General features: G+C 45.9%; 1 protein-coding gene across 1 annotated transcript in view; it reads left to right on the top strand.

The window, feature by feature from the left end:
- Window positions 1-13742, top strand: part of NCAM1 (neural cell adhesion molecule 1) — a 385399-nt gene that overhangs the window by 61175 nt on the left and 310482 nt on the right. Inside the window, exon 7 of the mRNA XM_042957775.1 lies at window positions 12725-12870. Within this exon, the coding sequence (XP_042813709.1) occupies window positions 12819-12870 (52 nt within the window). The 5' untranslated portion in view covers window positions 12725-12818. The remainder of the gene's footprint in view (window positions 1-12724; window positions 12871-13742) is intronic.

Here is a 13742-nt window from a genome sequence, read left to right on the forward strand (position 1 = left end):
ACATGTCTTCATGTATCTCACAGTGCCTTATGCACAATCAATACTCAATAAGTATGTGTTGAATAAATACAAACTTTTGGTGACAGTGGACCATGCGTCAGAACATGATTCACAGCTTAACACCTTCTCCTCCAACTTCACCTCTGGTAAGCTAGGGAATTGGGCTCTATAATCCCCAGGCTTCCTCCCGTCTTGGGATCGCATGCTGCTGATCCAGGAATGTGGATGAAGTGGGGTTTAGTAGCACAGGAAGGAAGGAAGAGTGTGATGTGATGAGCAGCCTCAGTTAGTGCAACATTCTTTTTTTTTTTTAACTTTTTTTAATGTCTATTTATTTTTGAGAGAGGTATCAAAAGAATGTGAGCAGAGAGGGGCATGCAGAATCTGAAACAGGCGCACGGAGCCCGATGCAGGGATTGAACTCACGAACCGTGAGATCATGACCTGAGCCAAAGTCAGATGCTTAACCGACTGAGCAACCTAGGCACCCCAAGTGCAACGTTCTTTTGAATAGAATGTTCCCTCTGCCCAAAATATCCCTTACCCACTTGCTTGCTTAGCAAATGTCCAGTGGTCAGCCCAACCAGTCTGTCCCCTGTGAAACTCTCCTTGACTTCTCCCTCAACACCCCCGGCCCCTAAGGACACACGGTTATTCCCTCCTCAAGGCCCCCAAGTACACTGTGCATGATTTGTTATTATTTGATTGTGGGTCTGTCTCTCAATCCTTACTCCTTAGACCGTGAGCTTCTTAAAAACAAAAACTACCTCCCATTCATCTCCAGGCCCCATCACAAAACCTGGCACGTAAGGCAAGCCTTCAATAAATGTTTTTTGAGTGGCTGAATGAATTAGCAGGCCATGTGTAGAGGGAGCTAGGGAAGTGATAGTGAAAAGAAGACTTCTATTAGGGAGATTAGTATAGACACGGTTTCTCGTTTAAAAAATGAGTAAAGGTAATGAATGTACTGTCTTCCTTAGCATGCTCTAAAGAAATTCCTATCTCCTTTATTCTATCTGACATTTATGTTCACAAAGAATAGTCTCATTTACAGGTGTCCCTTTTATTTTAAGCAAATAAATTTTTATTTATTTATTTATTTTTAAATTTTTTTTTAACGTTTTATTTATTTTTGAGACAGAGACAGAGCATAAACAGGGGAGGGGCAGAGAGAGAGGGAGACACAGAATCGGAAGCAGGCTCCAGGCTCTGAGCTGTCAGCACAGAGCCCGACACGGGGCTCGAACTCACGGACCGTGAGATCATGACCTGAGCCGAAGTCGGCCGCTTAACCGACTGAGCCACCCAGGCACCCCTAAGCAAATAAATTTTTAACAAATTACTTATGCAGTAAACAAACATCTTACCTAGAATAAACCACGTTTGTGTAAGTCTAAACTGTTGTTCATAGCATATGTAGCACCTAGCTCAGCTCCTAGCACATATTAAGTGGTCAATTAATATTCACTGAGTGTCAAGTTGATATTGCACGGTAGTTGCATTCATTCTGGGTATGCTCACAAGCAGAAGATAACAGCAAGTCCCCAGATCTAAATACAGTGATTATTTTAGAAGATTAAAAGATTGAAAAAATAATTAAAGATTGAAAGACCTTTAGGGCTTGTGTTTGGAATATAGAACATATATATATATATTTATATCAACATGTTTATCTTTTTAATTCTCTGAGATGTAAAATTATATTAAAAGGAGTACCTAGGAGAGGGCCCATGTGAAATGCCTACAGTAGGTGGTAGCTCAGAAATGCATTCATCACCAGCCAGACAACCTACACCCGGTACAAGCAAATGAATGGGTGACGTTTCTTTAAAAGCCAAACAAACCCCTTTATTCTGCTGCAACTTAGAGAAGCTGGCCCTGGAAAACAGTGCAGTCAGTTCAAGCCTTTTGGTGATGGAGGGTTAGCCATGTTTACCCAGGTGGTAGGCCATATTACCACATAGTTGCATCATTTTTGCAATCTTGGGATTTAAGCTCCCAAGCAATTTCAGAATGCAAAAATGTCTCCCTAACTTAAGAGCAGAAAGGTGTGCGTGTGCGCATGCGTGCGTGTGTGCGTGCGTGTGTGTGTGTTTCAAAATGATGAGGGCTCCTGAAGGCTTTTCTGTGACATTTGGGATCTGATTTCCTCAGTGACTAAGCATGATGCTATTAGATAAACAATATGTGATGTTGCCTAATGTCGTGCATAATGATCTCATTTAGACCACCTATGAATCAACATTTATGCCTAGGAAAGGTTCAGGTTTTATCTGGAGTCCTAGATTTTTATAAGGGTTTCCATAATTGTACAGCTCGGCTGATGGCTTATCTCTCTCTGCGGCGGGGAGGGGTGGCTACACAGTCCTCCAAAGTTTGGTTTTCTTATGTATATTTATCACTTTTAAATTTATAGCTAATTGCTAGGATATTATTTCAGAAATAAATGGGAATCAACTCCAGTTTCCCGTGTTCTCATCTATAGCAATGTGTATAGCAACCTTGTCTTAATATAAATTTTAGCCAGCTATTGGGTATTACACAACAGGACTTTGGACCAAGTCCTAGTTTTTAAAATTCTAAAAGACCTCATGATAGCAGTGCCGTGTTCTATAAGTGCTTGTAAATTTGGTAGGTGTATCTGAATTGTGTCAAAATGATCCCATTCCTCGCTGATGTTCATGTATATTTCAAGGATAACTTATCTTCATTCCTGATTTTGATCTCCCATTGGTAGTGGCTTCTACCTGTCTGGATTTATGTTTCCTTGCCCTTTAGCCCCTTCAAAAGTAGTTAATCTTCTGGGCTAGTTTCGAGTGGAATATAGTGACAAAGAACTCAGGCTGTGGAGCCTGTGGATGTCCATCAGGATGCTCATTAAGTACTTGATTCTCATGTGAGGTGGAGGAGATTTTCGCCTCTCTGCCCCCCTGAGGGTAGGGATGTCCGTACGACTAGTTTTGTTCAAGGAAATGAACAGAAGTGGCCCTTTTTGGATGGAAAAGTCTGCAGCCTGAATATGATTTGTCTCAGTCCTCTTTCCCTTCCCTCCTCCTTCTGTGATTATGGAAGATGGAGCCACCTTCAAATGTGGTCTCCAGGGAGGACAACACAGTGTCCTCAGTGTCCCTGGTGAAGACAGCATAGAAGAGAATCCGTAACTCACATAACATGACCTTTGTTATTTTTTAGCCACTGAGACTTGGGAGTTGACTGTAATCTCCTTCAGAAATCTGTTCGTTATCCTGACAGGTATTGGGGTGGGCAGGCCCCGGCTCAGGCTCTTGGACAAATTATAGAAGTTACACCACCTCAGAGGGTCACGTAAGAATAAAACAAAAGTATGTGAGCAAAGTAGTTGGCTCAGAGAATGCGTGTAACAATGTTTACCTCCTTGGTCTTTCCCCATCTTCCTTTACCTCTGAGGAGAGAGCTAGCACTTTATCACCTGATTGTGCCATGAATAGGAATATAGAATGGAATGTGGGGGGGGGGGGTGCTTGAATAAATGTATAAGAAACAGTTAGATGTATTTGCAGAGTGACTTATTTAAAAAACCTTTTAGCAATGACTTTGCAATGTGAACATTCTTTCATTCTGCATGCTTCCTCACAGCATGCTTTCCAAGGCACAGACAAGGAGGCAGGTTGGATGAGGAAGGGAGGACACAGTTCTGGGATTTTGACTGTGGCTCAGCCAGTTGCTGGCCCAAGTGACCCTGGACTGAATGGGACAATTTGTAGCATCCTGAGTGTGGAGGTGACAGTGGCCCCATTGACCTCTGCATCATCCAGACCTCTTCTGGAGTCCTGAGCTCTGTTCTGAACATCATTTTAGAGAGAGAAACGTTAATGGACTGGAATGAGCACAAGTGGTAGGTGATGGGGGCAAGAATTAGGACAGATCAAAATTCGGACAAGTCAGGAAGTGACTGTTTCCTGCTCTCAAGTCCTGGTGCTGTTGTAAGGTAAACTGAACATAGAAACTATTTTGCTCTTGATACTTTAGTGGACAAAGTAAGTACAAATGTTGCCATCTGCTAAACCAGAGACTGTACTATGACCCAGGGACATAGCCCATGGCATTTTTCATAAGAGCAGTAATATCCTCATTCACTTGCTTAGAAATCATAGAGGGAAAAGCAACCTGGAATTATCTAGCAAACAGAAAGATGCAAAATCAGGGGTATGGAATTTTGTCCCCCCTTTTCATCATAGGCAAAGCCAGAAGGAAACAAGCTTTAGAAGGAGGAACAGAAGACTACAGGGGAAGAGAGGAGGGAGTTATGAGCCATGGAGCCAGGGACCAGGACACTACAGACATCTGCTATGCCAGAGCCTGGAGAGGCACTGAGATACCAGAGGAAGCTACTCTGGACATGGGCTTGCTGCCAGTAAACAGGATGGAACCGATGAGAAAGGAGAATCTTTTCAGTTAATTAAGGACAGAAGTGTCAGAACAAGAAAGATTGGTTTCACAGCCTGGCTTGGGATATCGAGACCAAAGTCTCTGTGAAAGACAGCTTAAGATGAAATGTGACTTGACTCGTTAGGCCTATAATTGTCTCCACTGTATACTTTGTTCTCTGAGTAACACTCACATGGTGGAAACATTAGCTTTTGCCACATTCAAGACAAGTGGTCCAGAAAGAAGTTACTAATGACATTTATTCGTCAATCCCACCATAAGCATTGAACACCTGTTATGTGCCAGGTGACAAGCTGGGTGCTGGTGATACAGAAATTAAAATGGAAGTCTTTGTCCTGAAGGAAGTCACAGGCTAGTGGCGGAGATGGGTTCAGAAATAGGTGATGAGACTGTAACGTAGTAGGTCAGTAGCAAGGATGGAGGTGGGCCCGAGGAATTCCTGGAAGCATCTGGGAAGAGCACTAGCCCAGGGGGAATGAGAAGTGAGAGGTGGGAAGCTCAGGCAAGAGACGACCTTATGATAAAGACTTAGAGGACGAGCAGAAGTCAGCCAGCAACCAGCGGGCGCCCAGGCGGGATGGTGTGTGTGGGGACACAGGTCTGCAAGGGGCAGAGGAAGAGACAGGAGGGGAGAATGGGAAGGGGCCCAGTGGCTCTTGGACTTCAGCTGAGGAAAACGGGGAGCCATTCAAGGCTTTTCTGTGGGGAAGTGACCCTTGCAGCTTTTCACAAATAGCCGTTTTAGGCTCTGGAGGTTGGGGAAGGTGGATCTGAAGGGGGTGGGTGGAGGCAGGAACATGGGCCGGAAGCTGGGGCTGTAGCCCCCAGGAGATAAGATAGATGGTAGCCAGACTGCAGCCATGGAGCTGGGAAGAGCCCTGGACCAAAATCTCAGGATGAAGCGAGCCTCGAGCCCTTTCTTGGTTTGTTTATTGATGCCATTCTTTCGGGCAAACATCTGGAGTGACATTTATGGTGAGGTGGGGAGGGCAGGGCGGGGCAACTCTGATCAGAGGTCTGGTGTTTGTCACATTTCTCTCCCCTGCTCAGAGAGGCCCTGAGTGGAATCTTCCTTTGTGATTGCTTCTTTACTGATGCAAGGATAGGTAGTGATAGGGGGGAGCACCACGTCCTGGAACATGCCTGGCTCATTCCATGGTTCTTGCTGATGCAACAGGAAGTGTCTCTTTCAAAGACAGTGGGTAGAATGCATGTTGTGTCTCCTTGAAGCTCCCAGGAGCTCCCAGGCCCTCATGCACCCAAGGGGTAGAGGAGCAAGGAGAAACATGGCAGCCGGTCTCCTGAAGGTGAGCTTATGGGTCATTTAGACCCATACTGACTTCAAACTCAGAGTTCTTTGAGATACCCTAACTAGTGTAAATCCAGCAACACCACCCTTTTGGGGACTCTCTTCAGGATGGACCTAGAGGATTCTCAAGACAGATGCAATGCAGTCACACTGCCAAGGACAGGAACACTTTGGCTCCTCTTGCAAAGAGGTGGTGTGGCAGTAGTGGTGGTAGTAACAGGGTGATTGCCTTTGCCTTCCATAGTGAATGCTGCCCTCTGTTCCTCCCCTTCACTCCTCTCTCACTCTCCAAGGTGCTTGTGCCCAGGTGAGAAAGTGCCACCAGTGGGCACAGGTCCATGGACAGAGCCCCTCTCTGGCTCTAATGACACACATGAGCCTGGAGGGACCTAAATTTAGTGTTGGCTCTGCCCCCCAGGCTCCTTTCTGTGGTTCTGGGATTGATGCCTCATGGCCTTTTGGGGTGTGACCAAGGGAAGCAGTACAACCAGAGAATACACAGAGGTCTAAAGGGGAGGAGAATGGACAGAATTAATCCTGAGAAGTGCAGACAGTAGGAGGAAAAGGAAAATATTTCTCTCCTCATACCCAAGTATTGATGCCACCAAATCTTCTGGAGCGTTAGTTGTCCATAACTACTTTGGCAATTATTCAGGAAGGGCAGCGATGTCCTAGCTCACACCTTAAAATAAGACCAGTTTCTACTTGTGAATAGCTAATCATTGAGTGCTGCACTTCTGTGCCCTGATCAGTCCCCCAGTGTCTTTCTATTATCACAGAAGCTCCAAGGGATGACCAGAGAGTCTCTTATTATTGTTAGCGCTAACATTCATTAGGCCCTCACTTGGAGCCCAGCATGTGAATCTGTTCTGGGAAGTGTTGCTAATGACCCTCTTAATCTCCAGATCTGGTGGACACTCTTCTCTGTCCTCATTTTACTTAGCTTCTCAGCACCACTCATCAGGGACACATCCTTCCTTTTGACAGGTCTTTCCTGTCTTGGTCCTGAGACTCAGATCTCTCCCAGATGGCCTCCTCTTGGTCTTTTTACTGGTTCTGCTTTCTGCACCTACACCCCCTAAAACTGGCATTTCTCAGGATTGGGTCTGTACCGTCCCCTTCTCTCTCCACCTTTCTGGCTTGGCGATCTCATCCTTCCACGTGGCTTTAGATGACATGAGTGTTCATGGCCCCAAAATTCGGATCTCCTGCTAAGATCTTCTGCTAAGACTTGATATCTCCACATGGGGGTCCACAGGTGGTTGTAACTTGTCCAGAATCCCCTCCTCTCGAAACATGTTCTCCGAGCGTGCTCGGCATCCTGACTTCTCTCTCCTCCTCACATCCTTCAGCAATCTCTGCTTATCTCCATCTCCTGCCACCCCTCCCCGACCTCCACCCTCTCTTCCTGGGATTTCTGCAATGGTTTCTAAATGGGCTCCCCACACCCTCTCCTGTCTCCCTATAAACCATTCTCCACATAGCATTCAGAGTGGTTATTAAATCATGTAAAACAACTCATGTCACTCTGCTGCTGAAAGTCCTCCAGGGGCTTTCTTTGAACTTTGAATAAAATACAAACTCCTTACTTGAGCCTTCAAGGTGGCTCCTATGTGCTGCTTATCTCCTGTCCCTCCTCCCCTCGCTCTTTCCATCCCAGCCACTCACATGCTATTAGTTTCTAGAACCAGCCGGTTTTTCTGACCTCAAGGTCTTGGCACATTCTTCGAATGCACCTCCTCTTGTTCCTTCCATGCCTGGGCACTTCTCAGTCTTTAGGTGGCAACTTACCTGTTGCCTGTCCCCAGGGGAGCCTGCCTTGATGTCACATATATCTCTGCTGTCATTTTTTATTCAGAGAATCCTGGTTATTTCCTTCAGGATCCTAATGACCGTTTATAATGGTTTATCCTCTCTTTGTTTGGTTGTTGGTCTTCTTGATAAGCCTTGTAAACATGTGTGCTCTGTTCATCTTCTTTTTATCCCTGACTACTAACACAGTGTATGTCATAGGTGTTCAATATATACCCGTTGAATGAAAGAGTGTCAGGCCTGCGCTAAGCCCTCTGTGTACATTCTTGTAATTAACATTCATAAGAAGTCTGAAAGACAGATGCTGTTCTAATCCCATTTTATGAGCAAGAAAAACAAGGTTTGCAGGTATGAAATAATTTGCCCAGATCCACAGAGCTTACAGGTGGAGAAGCTAGGATTTGAACTTGGAATGTCATGTTGCAGGACGTGAGCACTTACCCACTTCACTTTTTTCCACTGGGGTGTGTAGGAGGTTGTATAAGAGGAAAAAGGTAGTTATTATGTCTCCAACATTAGCTCAGTCCTACTCTGAGATTTGTAAGATCATGACATGGAAATCTTAGCTCCTTTTTCCAGTCTGCTAAATCACCTGTTCAGAGGATTAAAAAAAATTTTTTTAATGTTTATTTATTTTTGAAAGAGATATGAGAGAGAGAGAGAGAGAGAGAGAGAGAGAGAGAATATGAATATGGGGGAGGGGCAGAGAGAGAGGAAGACACAGAATCCGAAGCAGGCTCTAGGCTCTGAGCTGTCAGTACAGAGCCCGACGCTTGGCTCGAACCCATGAACCGTGAGATCATGACCTGAGCTGAACACTGGCATTTCACAGACTGAACTACCGAGGTGCCCCTCAGAGGATTTTTTTAAAAAGGACCAAACAGGGAAATAAGGCAGCCCGGGGTCTGCGTTCAGTTCAGCACCAAGAAACCATTTAAACCCATCTTTCCTTTGTTAGCTCACTGTAACTTCTCTACATTGCCACACATTTCACAGCCTGATTCTTGTGACTGGATCCCACTTCATGTCTCCATATCTACATGGAAAAGAACAGCTCACCCAAGTGGGCATGTTGTGACAGGTAGTCCCTTGTGACTCAGTTTCCCATAGCTGTGCAGTGAGATACCTAAAGCATATTCATCTCCAAGATGTCCACAAGACTCTAATACTAGCCCGGATATCAACTCTGGGCAGAGTAGAAAACAGCACACCTCAATCTTTACCAAAATATCAATGACCTTTTTATTGCAGAAATAGAAAAGTCATCCTAAAATTCATAAGGATTCTCATGGGGTCCTGAATAGCAGAATTAATCTTGAAAAAGAAGAACAATGTTGGACGTCTCACATTTCCTGATTTAAAAGCTTACTGCAAAGCTATGGTAATCAATACAATGTGGTATCAGTGTAAAGATAGACTATAGACCAATAGAATAGACTACAGAGTTCAGAAATAAGTTCTTGCATGTATAATCAAATGATTTTTGACTGGAACTTTTTCCCCAAGATGCATTTTGCCCATGCCATATAAGGAAGGCAGTACCTGGGATATCTGTGAGTCTTGCAATCCTGCCTGGGGTCTCCTTTTCAGCACCAGGAGGAAAGAAACCCTAAGTGGGGAAGAGTGCCAGTGGGAGCACTTTGCTCTAGACTGATTCATTTCTCAAGTAATCTAACTGAGACCCTTAGACCCTTAGAGGGGTTCAGCAACGGATGGAATGTACTTAAGAACCTAACACAAACATCCTCGTATTAAAAAAGAAGAAAAGAAGGTCTCCATTCAAACCTCCTTTCCCCTCAAGCTTGCCTTCCTGTCCTTGTGCCATTACCATACTGCTCCTCAAGAAAGTGGTCTACACTCCCGGCTTCTTCTTCCTGGACAAGCCACCTTTTCATTTCCTGGGACAGTGATGATTTCCTTCCCCCACCATTCCATAAGGTTCTCTCTGCTAATGACTTTCCAATAGTCAAATCCAGGGAACTTTTAAATCATCAGCTTACTTGTTTCAATTTTCTGTCCATCCCTCTGACCACATTTTCACTGCTTGTTTGGCAATTCCTTCTGCCCACCGCTTAAACATCGATGTTCTCTGGTGTGTTGTGTCTCAGACCTCTCTGATATGGGGACATCTTCCCTAGCTCCCCTATCTGAAATGTTAATCCCTCCCCACCCCAGAACTCCCTATCCCCCGTACCCCTCTCTATAGTTCTCCTTAACACATATCACCATAAGCACACCAGATATTTATCAATTTATTTCTATCTTCCCCATAAAAATGGAAGTCCATGGAGGCAAAGATTCTGTTTTGTCCACAGCTATATCCCCAGTGACAGGCACTTAGCAGATACTTAATAAGTATTTGTTGAATAAATGAAAGGAACTTTGATGTCTTCCTCTGCCTCAGATGGACCCCAATCTTCAGGAAGTTCTTCAGTTCTGCTATTTTCATCTTAGAAATATTTCTCATATCTGTGCTCCTTTTGGCTTTCTTCCCCATTCGCTGCCTTAGATTAGGACCTGTTACCCCTTGCTGGGGCTGCCTCGGTAGCCCATTTTCTGCTTTACCAGGAAAGCTCCTACTCTAAAGCACTGTGCCCAGTGGCTCCTTCCTCTCCCTCCTCGCCCAGATGTTCACAGGATAGATGCTCATTAATGTGTGTCTGACAGCCCCAGGACTCCCTCTGGGAAGAGACATCGGGGAGGACCACAGTTTTGTCCCATTTCAAAGTGAGGTTCAGGGAGGGACCGACTTGCAGAGCTCATAGAGATAGGCATTGATGAGTGGAGAAAGGACGAATTGGAGACAAGTGATGGATCCTGTTGAAAGAACATGGGAGAGACCCATGCCATGTGGATTGGAATCACTGTGGGGCAGAATTCTAGAATGAGTCATTACAACACAGATCAACAGACACACAGGGCAGGGAGGGGCAGGAGAGAGAGAAAAAAAGAAATTCAATCATGCTGAAGTCAGATAGGATTTCTACACCTGCCTACCTTAGAAAGCTAAAAATAGGGACATTTGGGGAGAAAAAAATAGAAATCTTTTAATTCTAGTGACACGGGCTATAAGGAGGGAGGTTTTGAGAGAAGGGTGTGTCTCCCACTCTTGGTAAAATTAGAAATAGGAAAATTTTATTTTGGGTATTCCAACCTTCCCTTTTCCCCTTTTACCCTTCAGGCTTATTTCCTCTTTCTTTGCTATCAAATCTCTTTTTAGGAAAAGAGTCTGATACGTGGGACTTAATGTTATATGTTAGTAGTAGTAATTTTACATGTTAATGGAAGCTAATATCTGAAGCTAAATATGCTTAAATATAGCCACCATTAGAAAAATCTATATGGTCCACTATATCCAGCACAGGACTAAAAACAGTGGTTGTTCAATAAATATTTATTGAAAGATGTTCAAAAAGCATTATTTATATGATCAAACTTTGGAAACCATATAAATATCCAACAAGGGGGAGACCATTGAAGAACCATTGGTATATAGAAATATTGCATAGCGATAAAAATATTTAGAACACCTTTTTAATGGCCTGGGAAAATGCTTATAATGAAATGTTAGGGAAAATAAGCAAGATTCCAGTTGCTACTATACTATGTCACTTATAAAAATCATATGCGTATACAAGGACAAAAATCTGTGGGTATCTGGAATCTGGGATTTGGGGGGTATTTCTAGCTCCTCCTTTCTACTTTTCTGTATTTTTGAATTACTTATGATTGGCATGAGATAAGTATTTAAGCAATAACGTTGGAAAGATGGATTTGGGAAAGGAACTCTTTTTTAGGGGTCCCAGAAGTCATAGCGTGCTGGTGTGGCTCTCGTGGTCTAACACGTGGGAGGAGACAGGAAGGAGATACCAGCCTCTCTGGTAATGGAGATTGGCTGTTTGGCTAGTGGAGGATGGGATTTTAAAGAGCAGTACAACTGTGGAGAGCCTGACCTTTAAAGAAAAAGGGAGTACTTGGTAATATTGATGCATTGGTGCTTTGAACGTGGCAGCCTTCCTCTGGGAGGGTCACTGTGCTGGGCTAATAAGCTAGTCCAGCATCTAGAGCAATTTGTGCTCCTGATTCTTCCTCAGCTTTTGTTTCTTAAACACTCAAGCCTTGCTCAGGTGCTGAGACATGTTTATTTCCCCCCTGCTCCCCCACCCTCTTCTATATAAAATACAATTGTAAGATTAACTGAAACCCTCTGTGCGTACCTCAGTGATATCCTACGTGAATAGCTTTAAGAATTGAGGTTCTGTGCCATTATAAGAAAAAATTAATATCCAGTATCTCGCCTGTACCATAAAATCTACGTAAAAGGCCCAGTGATCTTCCTAAAGAGACCACAGATTTCAGCATTCATAAACAAGAAAACATTTCCTTCGGTTATTTCTGGAAATTCCTTCCAAACATCTGCGTTTTCTTCGAACTTAAGTAGCTTCCCACCTCCTTCTCCTGAGATCTGTTGCCACTCTGTGGGAGAGTAAACTTCATAGCCAGTTTAAAACAAACAAACAAACAAACAAACAAACCCAAAGCAAAACCCTGCACTAGCAGTCTATCTCCATCCCTCTCCAAATTTCTAATTTCCTGCACTTAAAAAAAAAAAAAGTCCTAAGCTATCCTGTGTTTCAAAGATCTTAGGATCTACATGGAGAGATTGGACGACTTTGAAAACCTAACCAAACCTAAGATTGTGTATTTATTATTTGCTGGTTATTAAAATATCCACCTTCCCAACTAAGGAAGGCTGGGTGGCAGGAGGGACCGTGGAGGCGTGGGGGAGAAGTGTGAAGAGAAGAAATCCCAGCTCTGCCTGAAGACTGCGTGAGAAAGAGCCCGACTCCTCCAGAAGCTCCAGGCCGTGTTTTGCAGGCGGCCGCATCTGCCTCCCCTGTCTCTCTTACCTCCTTGATGTTCGGCACTATTTGTGGCCGGCGTGGTGGAAGGACACAGTGAGGTTCTCACCCCCGCCCCCCCGCCCCCCGCTCCCATCCCCAGTTCCATCAAAGCGAACCCGGGCCAGCGCAAGGATCTCCGAGTTGCGAGTGTGCTGAGGCTGGGACTGTCACTCATTCTCCGATCAGCGCGTGAACGCAGCTCGGCAAGCCGCTGGCAGGAAACAATTCTGCAAAAATAATCATACTCAGCCTGGCAATTGTCTGCCCCTAGGTCTGTGGCTCTGCCGCCGTCCACACTCTCTGCAAGGGGGGGGGGGCACAGAATTTACCGCGGCAAGAACGTCCCTCCCAGCCAGCAGATTACAATGCTGCAAACTAAGGATCTCATCTGGACTTTGTTTTTCCTGGGAACTGCAGGTACATTTTGAAATTATGATTATTCTCAGTCTGATGTACTGATCGCCCCTTCCCCCCTCCTCCTCCCACGAGGACACTGGTATTTGGGGTGGCTTTACGTGGAATGCTAAGGGTGGTCATTGTCGTTGAGCCGAGGAAAGAGCGCATAGCCCTTGCTGCCCTGCCGAGCCCTGCGCTCTCCCGGGCTGCGCCGGACCGGGGCTGCCTACCAGCGCCGCGAGCCCCTGACGCGCCTCCGGCGCGCCCGCCCTTCCCACTTTGTGTGCCCGCAACGCGGGAGCCGAGCCGCCTGCTCCCGGGGACAGGGACGCTCCCGGGGACGCTGTGGCCGCACCGGTGCTGGGCAGCGCTCCTTCCCAAAGCGGGCGGCGGGGCGGGGTTGCCGCGGCTCGGAGGTGCTGCTGCGCGGGCTCAGGTTCCACGGGGTAGGGGCTCGTGAGCCCCGGTCCCGGGAAGAGTGAACAATAAGGCCGGGGCGGCTGCCCCATCGTTATTTCCCTGGGTCTAATAAAGTGGGGCTCGCCGCCGTCGCGCCCAGCCCCCCCCCCTCCTGCCCGGACTGAATAACGGTTTGCAAAATGAGGCGAAAATGGGCAGAATCTCAGGGCTGTGTGGCCGTTCTTGCACCCCCGTCGATATGACGTTAGTTTTTCATTTGCCAAATCGCTGGTTACTTGCAAAGCCTGCTCTCGGCCGGGAGACGGAGGGATGGGAGGGCCGAGCGCCGCGTTTTGACAGGAGGAAGTGCGGAGGGGCGGAGGGCGAGGAGGGCGTGATCGGGCTGCCTGGTGTGTGTGTGCGCGTGTGTGTGCGCGCGCGTGTGCCTTCACACTCACCGCGAGCCCCGTGTTGCACGGTGCGCGAGAAGAATG

The sequence above is a fragment of the Panthera tigris genome, chromosome D1 (genome assembly GCF_018350195.1).
Source record: "Panthera tigris isolate Pti1 chromosome D1, P.tigris_Pti1_mat1.1, whole genome shotgun sequence".
Classification (NCBI taxonomy): domain Eukaryota; kingdom Metazoa; phylum Chordata; class Mammalia; order Carnivora; family Felidae; genus Panthera; species Panthera tigris.